Source organism: Phyllobates terribilis, unplaced genomic scaffold (genome assembly GCF_046119375.1).
Source record: "Phyllobates terribilis strain yellow unplaced genomic scaffold, ASM4611937v1 Scaffold_10__3_contigs__length_209671492, whole genome shotgun sequence".
Lineage (NCBI taxonomy): Eukaryota > Metazoa > Chordata > Amphibia > Anura > Dendrobatidae > Phyllobates > Phyllobates terribilis.
This window is the reverse complement of record NW_027362770.1, coordinates 95,931,697-95,950,175: the sequence shown is the minus strand read 5'-3', so window position 1 is coordinate 95,950,175 and position 18,479 is coordinate 95,931,697. Positions and strand designations below refer to the sequence as shown.

The following is an 18,479-nucleotide window of genomic DNA, read 5'->3' as shown; positions in this document are numbered from 1 at the left end:
ATTTATGAGCAAGCACGTGCAGCTATCAGCCCAGCTATTCATGTGCAGTCGGGCGTACCGATCACAAACTCAGGAGAGGGACTGGAGATGAATAGTGTAACCAGGGAATACCATCCCGAGACCATTCTTTACACTACTAATCTGTCTCTTTAATCTGTGCTAGCATAAATCTATGGCTTGAAGGTGTAAGCTGTCTAAGCATTTACCGGCATTTACAGAGCTCAACACCTGAGATAGGATCATGAGCACATTTATACATATAATAAAGCATGATCCATAATTGAATATCACAACATGCAGTGTCAAACTATGTGAACTGGATATTAGGTGCAGAATATAGCTCACATTTACATGAGCAATCTATGTCAATTGTTCAATAGATAACTGGAAATTAATTTTCATTGGGCTAATTTAGGTGTACAATATACAGCCATAACCCAATAAATAAGGGACTGGGTTAGGCATTTCTAGTAATATTTTTCTACCTTAGTACGGACCGGGTTTTGTGGGTCGTCATTTGATAGATGGTAACCCTGTATGCATTTATTAATGCACGTTGTGCACAAATTTAACTATTTTATAGCAATTTTCAATAAACGTTATATTTTATTTTCCATTCACATCTTTTCCTCCTTTCCCTTCCCAATCTATACTCGATATAAATATGGTGGTGTACACCAGTGAATAGTGAGATATGATCCTCTTTTCTTTAATTTTGTATTAATAATTATTGATTATATAATCAATTATTTTTAATACAAAATTAAATTCACTGTAATAATAAAAGTTTTTTTATTTATTAATATTTTCTGCAGCCACTGGGGGCTGCCATTTGCATTTGCTGGTGTGTAACGATAGGTACACACCTCAAATACGGCAGTCGCTGGGCATAGGAGTCTGCGATCAGTCTCCGACCCCATCTGTTCTATTGAGACTGCCATAGCTGTGAACTGGGCAGGCCCCCTGGGCTGTCCAGGTTACAGCTATGGGATGAGATCGCGTCCATTTTGTCGTAGCCCGCAGCTATGCTGCGAACTCCAGTTTACCCGTCATTGCACCACACTGCTTAGTGCGTGCAGTGACAGGAGCTGCCGGGGAACGGAGGTACGGGATGAGGTGAGTATCTTCAGCAATGACCAACAGCCTGGGAATAGTAGTACATTTCCAGGCTGGTGATCACCGCTGTGACCACAGTGTTCACAGCAGAGTAATTATCACCCTGCCGTGCTTTGATCACTGACACAGCCTGCTATGGCACTGTAACGTCTCTGAAGGAGCCATACACTGCTATAGCAGAGCTGTGTATGTAATGCCATCATTACATCCAACAAACCAGCAAAAAAAGAGGAGGCTGCATTACTAAGGCTGTGTGCCCATGATGCGGTTTTTATGCGTTTCCTCGGCAGTATTTCCGACGCGGATCTTCAGCTGATGAACCCCAGTGACCCCCTGCAGCACTGTATACTGATAGGGGTGTCAGTATACAGTGCTGTATTCTACAGCTGTGACATCAGTGATTGCTGATGTCACAGCTGTAGAAATGATCCGGATCGTCGTGGGACATTCGCCGCTGATGGATTACGTCATTGACGGTGGATAGGTGAGGGATACTGTTGTTTGTTTTTTTTACGTTTTTTGCAGGAGATCGAGGGCTTTGCAGAGGCGAGTAATAAAAGAAATTGTAGAACCGTGTCTGTTTTATGTCATTAAAATAATTTATTCTGGCCGTGTCTTTTTTTTTTTTTTTTAAAAAGCGCTGCTCACTTTACCTCGCGGTTAGTAATGGGGGCATCATATAGACACTTTCAATTACTAACCTGGGCTTCACGTCAGCCGCCAATACAAGGCTGACGTGAACCCCAACCCCATTACCCACTGCCACTGCTACAGGGCAGCGTGGAAGAGCGAGGCTAAGCGCTAGATTTGGCGGATCTTATGGATGCACCATTTCTGGGACCGCTGAGGGGTGATATTAATAGCCGCGGAGGGGGCTAGTATTCATGGCCCCTTCCATGGCTATTAATAGCAGCCCACAGCTGTCTAGTTTAGCCTTTGCTGGCTAGATTTTATAGGTGGACTCCGCGTCAATTTTTTTCTGGGGTCCCCCTGTAATCTAGCTAGTAAAGGCTAAACAAACAGCTGCGGGCTGATATTAATAGCCATGGAACATTGTTGGCTAATGGCCCCTTCCGCGGCTACTAATATCAGCCCCCAGCAGTTGGCTTTCCCTCTGCTGGTTATAAAAATGATGCGGGAGCCCACGCCATTTTTTTTTTTAAATTTTAGCCTACGTGCCCATAATTCAGACGTAGCACCGATTTGGACGCAAATTTTTTCTGCTTCCAAAACGTTGAATTCTATTGAACGCAGGTAAATCCACATGTGTTCACTGAACCATGCGTATTTACCACATTCTATACTTTCTAGTGGTCAAATTTCTTTTGTGGAGACTAGCGACTCCACAAGAGAAATTAACATGCTGCGGTCCTGAAAGACGCACTGCATGTCATTGTCCACGGGTGATCTGCAGCCTCTGATGCACGCATAGTGGACGTGGGATTTCTAGAGATCCCATACACTATAACATAACATCTCAACGCTGCGGGTTTGATGCTGTATATACACACAGCGTCAAACCTGCAGCGGCTCCTGATCGTGGCCACGTACCCAAACTCACCCGCAGCGTATCAATTTCTGTAGCTGACACGCTAGTCTCCGCTGCAGATTTTGACCGATCGAATTGTCATCATACGCGGTGGATTCACATATACCAACAACAAAAGTGCGGCATTAGAACATTGCGTTTTGGATGCAACATAAATACCTTGTGTCCAAATCTCTGCTGAGTGCTGCTCGGGGAGGGGGCACGTAGTGGCTAATGAACCAGCTGTGAGATGTCAATTATGGTCAGAGAAATGTTTGCCTAGAGGCACATTTCCTGGCTAAATAAAACATCTCCCAGCAGTCGCATAAATTACTTGAATAGAAATGCTAACAAAGACTGGGTGAATGGGAGTAGCTGACACCCAGCTCTTTTGTTTGGTGATGTCAAGGTGACAATCATGACCAAACAAAGTAAAGAAATCACACAGACACAGTGTAAACACTTTATTTGAAATACAATACACATTCTTTATTCATTTAAATGAATCAATATACTCACCCTGTTCTTGGGTAATCCAAGGGCTTAAGCAATGTCCTGCCAACGTTATTTAGCTCCAAAAATCATTCATAGGATGCTCAAAAACGCTTCAAAAAACGCATGTAAAAACGTGTCAAAAACATATGTAAATCCGCATGCGTTTTTTCTGCCATGGAGAGGCAAAAAAGCTCAGGAAATTTCTGCTTCAAATCTGCATTGTGGGCACATACCCTTACATTGCACGCAGCAACCTCCCCTTATCTCCCTAATGTCAGATCAGCTAGGAGGGGGAGGGGCAGGACTCTCAGGACATGGGAGAGCAGCACAGCAAGATGAGAGCAGGCATCTCTGTGGTGTGTGGAGTGGAGCCCTCTGCCTAGAACACTCCAGGTAACATGTGCAGCTGCATTCCATCTCATCTTTTGCTGTCTTTGCGTATGAAAGGGGGGGGAATTTGACAAATGATTGAACATAGCAGTTTAGAATGTGTGTGTCCGCTTTATATGGGGCCATTAGTGTGTGTGTGCGCACTATATGGGGCCATTAGTGTGTGTGTGTGCACTATATGGGGCCATTAGACTGTGTGTGTGGGGCACTATATGGTGCCATTAGAGTATGTGTGTGGGGAGCATTATATGGGGCCATTAGAGTGTGTGTGGGGGGGGACGACAATATGGGCCATTAGACTGCGGGGCGCTATATGAGGCCATTAGACTGCGGGGCACTATATGAGGACATTAGACTGCGGGGCACTGTATGAGGCCATTAGACTGCAGGGCACTATATGGGGCCATAAGACTGTGGGCTCAGCGTCTCTGATGAGCTGTGTAGTTACTGAGGTCACTGCTCATCACAGCCGCCGGGTCTCGTGGAGCACAGCGGGACCCGGAGTGGCTGCTGTTACTGCCTATGGAGCGTTGTCCTCTGAACAAGGCTCCATAGCCTTTGGACATCGGATGCGGGGATCGTCGTGGGAACGCCATGCACTATGTCGGACCTGCTTGGGTTTTTTTGCAAAAATAAATCGATAAACCTGGGAAAATATCGGGGAGCCTTTATTCAAATAACATTTATATTTCAGGGTTTTTTTTCATTAGTGGGTTAGTAAATGGTGTGTCTGATAGACCCCTCTCCATTACTAACCACAGGGCTTAATGCCAGATGTGATTTTTGACAATTAACAGCTGTCATCAACCCCAACTATCATTACCCTGATTGCCACCGCATCGGGGCATTGGGAGGGGGCAGGCAAAGTGTGATCTAATGTGATGCGCCAATTCTTGGGCCGCTGCAGGCTGGTATTTTTAGGCTGGGAAGGGCCCAATAAACAGGGACCTTTGCAGCCTGATATCATCAGCCCGCAGCTGTCTGCTTTACCTTGCCTGGTTACGAAAAATGGGGGTGGACAACATATCAGTTTTTTTTTTCATTTGTTAGGAAACACCCTTTAGTGCCACATGAAAGGCACTAAAGGGTGCAAGTTTATTATATGTATGTATTATTGTGAAATTCTATATCTACTGGACGTTTATTCTATTACACCTCTGTTCCCTTAGAAGTGGACAGAGTAAAGTTACACACTTCTAAGGGAGCAGTGGTGTAATTTGTGACCCCACTTGGTCCACTTCTATGGGAGTAGTAATATGGTGGATGGGGCATGGGTCACATTACACCACTGCTCCCATAAAAGTGGACAAAGTGGTGTCACCGGAAGCATAGCTAGGGTTTTGGTTTGGGATGGTGAAACTTCTGAGTGGGCCCCTAACCAGGTAACCCTGATTATTACTACGGTGGTGCACCCTAATAGTACATGTAAGAGAACCACAGCAAATAACCACGCTGTTTCTAAAAATATAAAATACTCCGCGCAGTAGAGTGCAGTCCCCATCAGCCTCCACGCAGTAGAGCGCACTCCCCATCCGCATCCACGCAGTAGAGCGCACTCCCCATAATCCTCCACGCAGTATAGCGCACTCCCCATCCACATCCACGCAGTAGAGCGCATTCCCCATCCGCATCCACGCAGTAGAGCGCATTCCCCATCCACATCCACGCAGTAGAGCTCACTCCCCATCCGCATCCACGCAGTAGAGCGCACTCCCCATAATCCTCCACGCAGTATAGCGCACTCCCCATCCACATCCACGCAGTAGAGCGCATTCCCCATCCACATCCACGCAGTAGAGCTCACTCCCCATCCGCATCCACGCAGTAGAGCGCACTCCCCATAATCCTCCACGCAGTAGAGCGCATTCCCCATCCACATCTACGCAGTAGAGCGCATTCCCCATCCGCATCTACGCAGTAGAGCGCATTCCCCATCTGCATCCACGCAGTAGAGCTCACTCCCCATCCGCATCTACGCAGTAGAGCGCACTCCACATCCACGCAGTAGAGCGCATTCCCCATCCGCATCCACGCAGTAGAGCGCATTCCCCATCCACATCCACGCAGTAGAGCTCACTCCCCATCCGCATCCACGCAGTAGAGCGCACTCCCCATAATCCTCCACGCAGTATAGCGCACTCCCCATCCACATCCACGCAGTAGAGCGCATTCCCCATCCACATCCACGCAGTAGAGCGCATTCCCCATCCGCATCCACGCAGTAGAGCTCACTCCCCATCCGCATCTACGCAGTAGAGCGCATTCCCCATCCACATCCACGCAGTAGAGCGCATTCCCCATCCACATCCACGCAGTAGAGCGCATTCCCCATCCACATCTACGCAGTAGAGCGCATTCCCCATCTGCATCCACGCAGTAGAGCTCACTCCCCATCCGCATCTACGCAGTAGAGCGCATTCCCCATCCACATCCACGCAGTAGAGCGCATTCCCCATCCGCATCCACGCAGTAGAGCTCACTCCCCATCCGCATCTACGCAGTAGAGCGCATTCCCCATCTGCATCCACGCAGTAGAGCTCACTCCCCATCCGCATCTACGCAGTAGAGCGCATTCCCCATCCACATCCACGCAGTAGAGCGCATTCCCCATCCACATCCACGCAGTAGAGCGCATTCCCCATCCGCATCTACGCAGTAGAGCGCATTCCCCATCTGCATCCACGCAGTAGAGCTCACTCCCCATCCGCATCTACGCAGTAGAGCGCATTCCCCATCTGCATCCACGCAGTAGAGCGCATTCCCCATCCACATCCACGCAGTAGAGCGCATTCCCCATCCGCATCTACGCAGTAGAGCGCATTCCCCATCTGCATCCACGCAGTAGAGCTCACTCTCCATCCGCATCTACGCAGTAGAGCGCATTCCCCATCCACATCCACGCAGTAGAGCGCATTCCCCATCCACATCCACGCAGTAGAGCGCATTCCCCATCCGCATCTACGCAGTAGAGCGCATTCCCCATCCGCATCTACGCAGTAGAGCGCATTCCCCATCTGCATCCACGCAGTAGAGCTCACTCCCCATCCGCATCCACGCAGTAGAGAGCACTCCTCCTTGTTTTCCCGCTGCTCTGGTCTCTGTAGCAAGCGCCCTCACATCTCAGCACAGTGGACTCCATGTAGTGACGTCATAGCTGTCAGTGTCTGCATCCGTGACGTCAGACGCTCCCATAGAAGTGGACGGAGTGGGTTCACATCTTACATACGTTAGATACTGCGTATCTATTCCCATCCTGTGAGATACACTTTGCTGAACTCAATATCTAATCCCATCATGTGCTACACTACATTGTGCCCTGTATGTAATCCCAGCGTGTCACTCTAAGCATATCTAATCACACACGTGATACACTAAGCGTATCTAACCCCAACTTATGATACAGTGAGTGGCACCAACTAACAGAATCGGTGCTGCCGGCGTCCTCGGTGGCACTGTACAGTCAGTATTACTTGCAGCCACCAACAAAATGGCTCCACACTGTGATCCTAAACTTCATTCTTTGTTATCTTTTCACAAACACCCAGAAAGGGAGGAGAGGAGTGACGTCACACACGAGAGCAGATCCAGCCCACATTTACTGCAGTCATAATGTGAGCTAGTTGTACATTAGGTTTTCATGTCAAATTTCAGAAGCTGCTCCCCCTAGTGTTTAAAAGTGGAAATACCAAACCTTTTTAAATTATTTTTCATATTTTACTTCATTAAAAACAAATAATATTTTTGTAAAAAATTAGAACATTATAACTTTAAATTATTTCAATTGTTGAAAAAAAATTTTTTTGATGGCACCTTCCCTTTAAAAAAACTTTTTCAGATAAACCATGTAGTTTTGTTTCATTTTTATTCTTCTTTTACATGCAAGGAGATAATATATTACTTAACTCGATACCTCTTTTTTCTACAATTCTATATCCTTTTTTAAGATCTTTTTTTTTTTTTATAACCGAATTTTTGTTCAATTTTTCCATATAATATTACATACAAGAAGAACAAAAATATATCAATCAAAGCAAGGCAAGCAATCAAGACACAATAATTATAGCTTGTACCATTTCTATCCAATAGGGAAATTAATATTCAAAACACATGAAATCTATTTATCAAATCCCATTTTTAAAATGTTGCTTAAACAGGAATAAAGGCAAGACGAGACAAAGAAACACAGGGATGGAGAGAAAATGGGTAGATAGAGAACCACAGTTATTCCAAATATCTGGCCAATATCATCACCTGCAACTATAGACTTTAAGAGTCTCTCTGGACTCAATATACACTGCTAAAACAAATAAAGGGAACACTAAAATACTGCATCCTAGATATCACTGAATGAACTATTCCAGTTGCATATCTTTATTCATTACATAGTGGAATGCATTGAGAACAATAAAACATAAAAATGATCAATGCAAATCAAAAGGAATATCCCATGGAGGTCTGGATTTGGAATGATACTCAAAATCAAAGTGTAAAATCAAATCACAGGCTCATCCAACTTCAGTGGAAATGTCTCAAGACAAGGAAATGTTGCCCAGTAGTGTGTGTGGCCTCCAGGTGCCTGTATGACCTCCCTACAATGCCTGGGCATGCTCCTGATGAGTCTGCGGATGTTCTCCTGAGGGATCTCTTTCCAGACCTGGATTAAAGCATCAGTCAACTCCTGACTGGATAGTCTATGGTGCAACGTGGCGTTGGTGAATGGAACGAGACATGATGTCCCAAATGTGCTCCATTGGATTCAGATCTGGGGAATGGGCAGGCTAGTCCAAAGCATCAATGCCTTCATCACGCGGGAACTGCTGATACACTTCCGCCACATGAGGCCTAGCATTGTCATGCATCAGAAGGAACCCAGAGCCCACTGCATCTGCATATGGTCTCACAGTGGGTCTGAGGATCTCATCCCGGTACCTTAATGGCAGTCTGGGTACCTCTGGCCAGAACATGGAGGGCTGTGCGGCCCTCCAAAGAAATGCTTCCCCACACCATTACTGACCCACTGCCAAACCGGTCATGCTGGTGGATGTTGCAGGCAGCAGAACATTCTCTACGACATCTCCAGACTCTGTCACATCTGTCACATGTGCTCACTCTGCTCTTATCCATGAAAAGCACAGGGCTCCAATGTCGAATTTGCCAATCTTGATGGTCTCTTACAAATGCCAATCGCCCTGCACAGTGTTGGGCTGTAAGCACAACACCCACTTGTTGACGCCTGGCCCTCATACCACCCTCATGGAGTCTGTTTCTGACAGTTTGAGCAGACACATGGATGTTAGTGGCTTGCTGGAGGTCATTTTGTAGCTCTCTGGCACTGTTCCTCCTTGTGTAACGCAGGTGCCGGGATGCAACGCACAGAGACATACAGTACAGACCAAAAGTTTGGACACACCTCATTTAAAGATTTTTCTTTATTTTAATGACTATGAAAATTGTACATTCACACTGAAGGCATCAAAACTATGAATTAACACATGTGGAATTATATACTTAACAAAAAAGTGTGAAACAACTGAAAATATGTTTTATATTCTAGGTTCTTCAAAGTAGCCACCTTTTGCTTTGATGACTGCTTTGCACACTCTTGGCATTCTCTTGATGAGCTTCAAGAGGTAGTCACCGGAAATGGTTTTCACTTCACAGGTGTGCCCTGTCAGGTTTAATAAGTGGGATTTCTTGCCTTATAAATGGGGTTGGGACCATCAGTTGTGTTGTGCAGAAGTCTGGTGGATACACAGCTGATAGTCCTACTGAATAGACTGTTAGCTGCTTTTTTCTTGCCATAATACAAATTCTAAGTAAAGAAAAACGAGTGGCCATCATTACTTTAAGAAATGAAGGTCAGTCAGTGTGAAAAATTGGGAAAACTTTGAAAGTGTCCCAAGTTCAGTTGCGAAAAACCTTCAAGCGCTACAAAGAAACTGGCTCACATGAGGACCGCCCCAGGAAAGGAAGACCAAGAGTCACCTCTGCTTCTGAGGATAAGTTTATCCGAGTCACCAGCCTCAGAAATCGCAGGTTAACAGCAGCTCAGATTAGAGACCAGATCAATGCCACACAGAGTTCTAGCAGCAGACACATCTCTACAACAACTGTTAAGAGGAGACTTAGTGCAGCAGGCCTTCATGGTAAAATAGCTGCTAGGAAACCACTGCTAAGGACAGGCAACAAGCAGAAGAGACTTGTTTGGGCTAAAGAACACAAGGAATGGACATTAGACCAGTGGAAATCTGTGCTTTGGCCTGATGAGTCCAAATTTGAAATCTTTTGTTCCAACTACCATGTCTTTGTGCGACGCAGAAAAGGTGAACGGATGGACTCTACATGCCTGGTTCCCACCGTGAAGAATGGAGGTGGAGGTGTGATGGTGTGGGGGTGCTTTGCTGGTGACACTGTTGGGGATTTATTCAAAATTGAAGGCATACTGAACCAGCATGGCTACCACAGCATCTTGCAGCGGCATGCTATTCCATCCAGTTTGCGTTTAGTTGGACCATAATTTATTTTTCAACAGGACAATGACCCCAAACACACCTCCAGGCTGTGTAAGGGCTATTTGACCAAGAAGGAGAGTGATGGGGTGCTACGCCAGATGACCTGGCCTCCACAGTCACCAGACCTGAACCCAATCGAGATGGTTTGGGGTGAGCTGGACCGCAGAGTGAAGGCAAAAGGGACAACAAGTGCTAAGCATCTCTGGAACTCCTTCACGATTGTTGGAAGACCATTTCCGGTGACTACCTCTTGAAGCTCATCAAGAGAATGCCAAGAGTGCAAAGCAGTCATCAAAGTAAAAGGTGGCTACTTTGAAGAACGTAGAATATAAGACATATTTTCAGTTGTTTCACACTTTTTTGTTAAGTATATAATTCCACATGTGTTAATTCATAGTTTTGATGCCTTCAGTGTGAATGTACAATTTTCATAGTCATGAAAATACAGAAAAATCTTTAAATGAGAAGGTGTGTCCAAACTTTTGGTCTGTACTGTAAGGCGGACACAGTCAGGGAAAGATAAAACCACTTTATATGTATAACAAGTATTATGCAATTGCAAGGGGGTAAGTAAACAGGGATAATAAACAACAACTTGGAATAACAGTAAGAAATAGTTTCAGTGAATAGCGGTAAACTTCTTTACAAAAGTGTGATGCACCCAGTCGTGGGAGTCACCACGTGAGTTCTCTTTATATGGCCCTAGCAGGGATCACCGATTATTCCAGCTAGACCGCAAGTCTCTTCCGGATAAAGTCTATCAGATCCTGTTTACCCTCCCACGCACCAACCGGCCCCCTCCCAACCTGAATTCCTAATCCCAACTGTTCTGGTACCGTGAGTAAAAATTGGAAGTGACGTCCCTGTTCACTTGTACGATTCCTCCACTGTTACTGGTGCATCTCTCCTGTCACAGTCCTCTCTCAGCTCTTCCCGGCTTGACCGTCGACGGTAGTCTCTCACGCTTGAGGCAAGGGAATCCAGACCTCGGGTCTTGACAGGCGGCGTCGGGTCCCGTGAACTCACTCCATGTAGGGCTCAGGTCCTGACTTTTACCGACATGCGCAGGGCTCTGGGCGCTTCTGTGAGGAGTCCGGAGCCTCTCAGGCGGTGTCCGATTCTGATGCAGCGCAGGACTCCGGCTGAGGCCTGTCACGCTGGGCTCTGCAGTCTCTCTGGAGCACGTCTGCTCTACTATGCAGCCTGGCGCCAAATCTCTCTGTGTTTTGGCATGCTGGGCTTTTATATCCAGGAAATCTTTCCTGGCGGTCACCTGACCAGGTCCATCATCTAAATCTGTTCCCCCTTCAACTCTTCTAGCATAACTTGGTTCCACTTTATTTCGTCTGGCCAGCAGATGGCAACCTTTCCTTATCTCTGGCACATCATGCAAAAATCCTCCTTCATTCATCTCTGCTACATTTGCACAAAGGAGGATGTAGCGGTCCTGCTTCTGGGTTGTTGCCTTCTTACTGCACCCTCCACATCTCCTGGTGAACTGGCCTGTCTCCTGGTATCTGCTAAATGCTCTGGACACTGTGCTGACAGACACAGCTACCCTTCTTGCCACAGCTCGCACTGGTGTGCCATCCTGGATGAGCTGCGCTACCAGAGAAACTTCTGTGGGTTGTACTATAGACACCGCCTCATGCTACTGTACTTCTAGGGATGAGAACACTGACAAAATGCAAAAGTGACCAAAACAACAGCCAAAAAGGATGAGAACAGAGAAATGGCCTGTGGTCACCACCTGCAGAACCACTCCTTTATAGGGGGTGCCTTGCTGATTACCTATCATTTCTACCTAGTGTCATCCATTTGGAGGAGAAATTGATTCACAATCAGTGTTGCTTCATAACTGGACAGGTTGATTTCACAGAAGTGTGATTGACTTAGAGTTACATTGTGTTTTTTAAGTGTTCCCTTTATTTTTTGAGCAGTGCATATCCCATAGAGTCCACACCAACCTGTGACGCTCAAATGTGTTATTTAGTATATCCGTAAGATAATTTAAGATGTTATTTAATGTGTTGTCTTGGTATAATATGTCTATATATTTATTAATAATATGTGTAATGATTTTAAATTGTAAACTATACAGACTACTAATGTGGGTATACAATTATCCTTATTATTGATTTTTTTAGTTTTTTACAATAATTCTATTAATTTTTTTCCATTATGCCTTTATATGAGTTGTCAATATTTATATTTCTATAGCCTCTTTTTCAATCTGTTTTTAATAATCACACTTTCCCTAACCATCCTTTACCCGTCTTGGGCCACGGTGTTACCTGTTGTTTTGTGGAGTGAGATGGCAAGAAGAATAGTCAGGTAGCCGGGTCAGAACCAAGAGGGTAGAGAAAATGCAAAATCTGAAGACACAAGAGTAGTCCGTAAACAGGCCGGGGTCACAAAAGGAAACAAATATACAAGCCGGGAGCTGAGCACAGAAGACTGAACCAGAGGAGAACAAGGCTGCATCTGCCAGCTTCCTGCAATATGCTTCCAGCTTTAGTAGGGTGTGGTGCTTTCCAATTGGCTGAAGCAGGGAGCAGATTACTTCAGCTGGACAGCACACACCCCCATACTGCCAGACTGGATGGTACTACTGGTCCCAGGCACCCTAATCTTAGTGGCTGGACAGAGCCTTCACCGCCCAGAGCTTCTGGTTCCGACATTGCCTTCATCACCAGCACCGCCTGCCGAATAAATTCAGGCAGCTCCTGGTGATAGAAGCAGACGTCGCAGGAGCAGATCTCAGAGGGGATGGGATACACCATTTGCAGAAGCCCTAATATGATAAAATGGCAGAAAACCAGAGCAGTAGAAATCCCCATAAAGTGACTCCATTTTGGAAATTATAACCCTCAGTGAATTAACCTATAGGAGTAGTGACTATTTTGACCCCACAGGCACTTTCCAAAAATTAGCACGCAGTGGAAGTTGGAGAGTGAAAATTGGAAATTCTCCATTTTATTGCCCAACACATAGTGCCGAGATTGTGCTCTAGGAGACACACACAGTAAATTAATACATGGAAACTAAATGTGGTTTGGGCACACTGCAAGGCTCAGAAGTGAGAGGGACATTTGACTTTGGGAGAGCGTATTTAGCTGGATTGGTTTCTCATCAGTTTCTCAAAGACTCTTGAGAAATTAACAGTTTCTCAAAATGGTTTCTTGAGAAACAATTGGTTTCTTATTTGTTTCTCAAAGGCTATTGAAAAGCAACATGGCTTCCATGTGGAAGCCATGTTGATTTTCAATAGCCTTTGAGAAATTAATGATATGGAAACTTCTGTTTTTTCACTGACAGATGATGGACCTGAGTGGGGGCTTGTTTTTTGTGAGATGAGTAGAATTTTTTATTGGTATTATTTTCGCATACATAACATTGTTTAGTGGATTTTTATTCCATATTTGGGAGGCTGAATGAACAAACAGTTGAACACCACGCTCCACTGATTCATCCTATGAGATTTTCTATTAGACTGTGAACTGTTATTGTCTTGGTGAATGATTCAATATTTTTACATAACGTGCAATTTTTTGGACAGTTTAAGTAGAATTGTTCAAAAATATATATTTTGAGATTATTTTATTCAAAAATAATAATTGGGATTATTCTTAGCAGATGACTATACCAGCAGATCAGAGGGACAGCTGACATCTTCAATTTTTAAATCAGATGATCTCGAGATCCCACAGGATACAATTGAAGTGAACGCCATTACTCCAGATATACCATCATCCCTTCACAGCAAAGATCTCTCATCTGATTCTTTGAAACATGTCCTGTGTTCTGATTCATTACTGACTACTAAGGAAAATCAAAGTCACAAAATAAGCATTAAAAAACTAACTGCTCATAAAGCAAAGAAGCCATTTTCACATTCAGAATATGGAAATACTTTTCCCCTTGAAAAGTATTTTCTTAAACATCAAAAAATGCACACAGCGAAGAATAGATTTTCTTGTTCGAAGTGTGGGAAATGTTTTAACCTGAAATCAGATCTTGTTATTCATCAGAGAACTCACACAGGGGAAAAGCCATTTTCATGTTCAGAATGTGGGAAATGTTTTAAGCAGAAATCAGATGTTGTCATTCACCAGAGAACTCACACAGGGGAGAAGCCGTTTTCATGTTCAGAATGTGGGAAATGTTTTCCAAAGAAATCAAATCTTGTCAAACATCAGAGAACTCACACAGGGGAAATGCTATTTTCATGTTCAGAATGTGGGAAACGTTTTAACCAGAAATCAAATTTTGTTAGTCACCAGAGAACTCACACTGGGGAGAAGCCTTTTTCATGTTCAGAATGTGGGAAACGTTTTTTATGGAAATCATATCTTGTTAGACACCAGAGACTTCACACAGGGGAGAAGCCATTTTCATGTTCAGAATGTGGGAAACGTTTTTTCCAGAAATCAAATGTTGTTATACACCAAAGGATCCACACAGGGGAGAAGCCTTTTTCCTGTTCAGAATGTGGAAAATGTTTTACAGAGAAATCAAAGTTTATCAAACATCAGATAACTCACACAGGGGAGAAGCCTTTTTCATGTTCAGAATGTGGGAAATGTTTTCGAGTTAAATCAACTCTTTTTATACATCAAAGAACTCACACAGGGGAGAAGCCATTTTCATGTTCAGAATGTGGAAAATGTTTTTTATGGAAATCATTGCTTGTTAGTCACCAAAGAATTCACACAGGAGAGAAGCCATTTTCATGTTTGGAATGTGGGAAACTTTTTAACCAGAAATCAAATGTTGTTATGCACCAAAAAACACACACAGGGGAGAAGCCTTTTTCATGTTCAGAATGTGGAAAATGTTTTACAGAGAAATCAAAGTTAATCATACATCAGATAACTCACACAGGGGAGAAGCCTTTTTCATGTTCAGAATGTGGGAAATGTTTTCGAGATAAATCAACTCTTTTTACACATCAAAGAACTCACACAGGGGAGAAGCCCTTTTCATGTTCAGAATGTGAGAAATGTTTTAACCAAAAATCAGATCTTGTTAATCACCAGAGAACTCACACAGGGGAGAAGCCTTTTTCATGTTCAGAATGTGGGAAATGTTTTAACAGGAAAGCACATCTTAATAACCACCAGAGAACTCACATAGGGGAGAAGCCTTTTTCATGTTCAGAATGTGGGAAATGTTTTGTTCAGAAATCTAATCTTATTAGACATCAGAGAATTCACACAGGGGAGAAGCCTTTTTTATGTTCTTAATGTGGGAAATGTTTTACACGGAAATCAACTCTTAATAAACTTCATAAAAGTCACACAGAGTAGAAGCCTTTTTTCATTTTCAGAATGTTGGAAATATTTTAACCGAAAATTATATCTTCTTAAAGGGGTTTTCCACTACTAGGACAACCCCTTATCATTCCTCATGTTAGGCCTCGTCAAAATAAAAACACTCATACTCACCTTCCATGCCGGCGCTGTTCCAGTGGTGTCGGGACTCGCATTCCCGGGCTCACATAAGATTGTTACATCATACAAGCCCTGTGCCCAATCAGTGCCGGCTTCACTGGGCCGACTATGGACATATTGAACATGAACAGGAGGGCATGGCCTGGACATAGCACCAAGTGGAGGCACACACTGAGAACTCTCTCTTCAAACATTGTTCCTGTGAGAATAACAAGCAATTTACAGCCTCTAACATGCCTTTCATTATGGGAAAGAAAAAAAAGAGATCAGAGGTCAATCTGAGGTCCTCCACCTCCATCAGCATGTCTGGTATGTAGTGCTTCTTATCGTAGGGCTCATCTTCCCGCTCATGAGCCATTACTGCCTCACCTCAGCGTGGAAAAAGAAGTCTTAACCCTCATTATGTCAGACAGCTCAAGCCTGTAAGTCCTGCACCAACTTCTCTCTTAATGACGGCCACACAAGAAAACAGCTACACAAATCTTCCTGTACTCTCACAGAAGCCCGCATACTTTGCTTCACAAAGACATTTACCCACCCCACCCCAAGCCACAGGGGATTCTGATATGGGGAACGCCATAATTGATTTGTATATCATATTGCGTCTATCTCTACTAAACAAGAGATAGAGCAATATATTCAGAGGCTGGAGACCACATACAAAACTGAAATCCATTCCCTCACTTCTAGCCTTTCACAGCTTACTGACAAGGTACGGAGATTAGAGGATGAGGTTGTACAAGGTTGTGGCCATTATAATGCTCATAAACAAACACCGGATCTTCACAGCCAGCAAATAAGTAGTCTGTTTAATATGGCTGATGACCAAGAAAATCACAATAATATCTGGATAAGGGGTATACCTGAAAGTATCAATGCACAAACGATTATGCCAACACAATATTCAATAATATCTTTGGTGATCCTATTGATAAGGAGCTGGAGATTGACAGGTAAATGGTAAAGTTAAACGATTGCAATGGCAGGCTCCATCATAATAATCACCCATTCTCCCCAACCACCCGGTGTAGCCAGGTCAGTGGATTGTGGTCCATTAGTATGGTAAATTCCCTTCCATACACATAGGATAACAGTTTTTTCAATGCCCAGACAATGGCCAAGCATTCCTTTTCTATGGTGGAATATGCTTTCTCTCGGTCTTACAGTTTCCTTGAAAGGTATACCATGGGTGTTCCTACCCTGTGCCATCCACCTGACAGCGCCCAACCCACTGTCTGAGGCATCAATCTGCACCAGGAATTTCTTGGTGTAATCGGCCGCAGCCAGCACAGGGGCCCCCGCCAGGGCTTGTTTGAGCTGCACAAAACCCTGTTCACATAGAATGGACCAAACCATCTGTCTTCAGAATTTCTTTGTCATCAGGTCAGTCAGGGGCTTTGCTATAGTACTGTACCCCGCAATGAATTTTCAGGAATACCCGATGGTACCCAAGAAGGCTTGAACTTGCTTTTGGTTGCGTGGTTGGGGCCACTGAGTTATTGCTTACGCTTTGGCCGGGTCAGGCTTTATCCTACCACCCCCTACTCGATGTCCTAGGTACTGGACCTCAGCCATCCCCATTTGGCACTTGTCCACCCGGATGGTTAACCCAGCCTGCTGAATGCGCTGGAGTATCTCCCCCACATGCTGTAGGTGCTCCTCCCAGGTCTTAACTGAATATGGCAATATCATCCAGATAAGCCTGGGAGAACTCCTGACAGCCTGCAAACATGACATCCATCATTCGCTGAAGGGTAGCTGGTGTATTCTTCATCCCGAATGGCATGACCATAAATTGGAACAGATTAAAGGGGATGAGGAAAGCTCCTGGGCTTCCGGTGACAAAGGGATCTGCCAGTATCCTTTATTGAGATCTAAAGTGGACACAAATGTCGCTCCCCCCATAACAGATCATCTATTCGGGGCATGGGGTAGGCATCTGTGATGGTTATCTCGTTCAGCCTCCGGTAGTCCACGCAGCCTCCTGTAGTCCCTGATAAGAAACAACCTCCTTTGGGAAACCCACCCTGCTTAATATCTCAACTAATGCGTGGGCCACCCTTTTTGCATCTATTCCTCGGAGAGCTACCTCCTCAGGGTATCGGATGGCGTAATCTACAACTATTAATATATTTCTCTTCCCTGAACGACTAGTTAGAGGCAGGGGACCTATCAAATCCACCCTGCCCGTTGAAAAGGTTCTGCTATTAACGGTATGGGTTGTAAAGGAGCTCTGCGCGGGGGGCCTCCCACTCGTTGACAGGTCTCACAGGAGCTTACAAATTTGCTCATAACCCTGCGTTGGGTCTTCCTCATTCCCAAGTGCCCCCCTAATGGACCTTCATGGGCTAAGGACAGAATCTCCCTTCTGTATTTCTCCGGCACCACCAACTGCTTGTTATCCTGCCCCGCTGTGTCTTGTGTCACCCGACACATCAACCCTCTTTCCCATATAATGCGGACCACCTCTTCTTCAGACCCTTCGGTGGCCGCTGCACTCCTCAACCCCGCTAGCGATGGATCTCCCTGTAACTCCTCCCTGATGTAATTTACCTCCCCCAGGTCACATTCCGTCACGCTAACCGTCGTTGCATTTTGTGCATTACTCACCACTGGCGGTGGGGTAGTCGGACCGTCGAGATCACTCTGTCCCCTCTCGGCAGATGCAGTGTGAACCGGTCCTTGACTTCGGGTTACGACATTGGCCCAGTGGCACACCAAACCTGCTCCTAGGTTGTTTTCCAGCAACACATCTACTGGTAGGTGCCGACCTACTCCTACATCCACCATTCTATGACTGTGACACCAGTCTAAATGTAGTCGGGCCCTCCGAATATTCAGAGATTCTCCCCCAGCTACATGGACTAACATCCGGCTGGCGGGAAAAATACATTGGTTCGGTACTAAGTGGTCTTTGATCAATGTGACTGAGGCACCGGAGTCACGGAGCCCCACAGCCTCCACGCCCTCTACCCAGACCCACTG

General features: G+C 45.0%; 1 protein-coding gene across 7 annotated transcripts in view; it reads left to right on the top strand.

Annotated features, from left to right (window-relative positions):
* The window catches only part of LOC141164422 (uncharacterized), a 34,348-nt gene extending 19,043 nt beyond the window's left edge, over positions 1-15,305 (top strand). For 6 of the 7 annotated variants that reach the window (XM_073649629.1, XM_073649625.1, XM_073649626.1 and 3 more), the window contains one exon: positions 13,675-15,305. In XM_073649629.1, the coding sequence (XP_073505730.1) occupies positions 13,675-15,287 (1,613 nt within the window). In that variant the 3' untranslated portion in view covers positions 15,288-15,305. The remainder of the gene's footprint in view (positions 1-13,674) is intronic. The other variant, XM_073649627.1, reaches the window with a different exon arrangement.
* Positions 15,306-18,479: the final 3,174 nt, after the last annotated feature.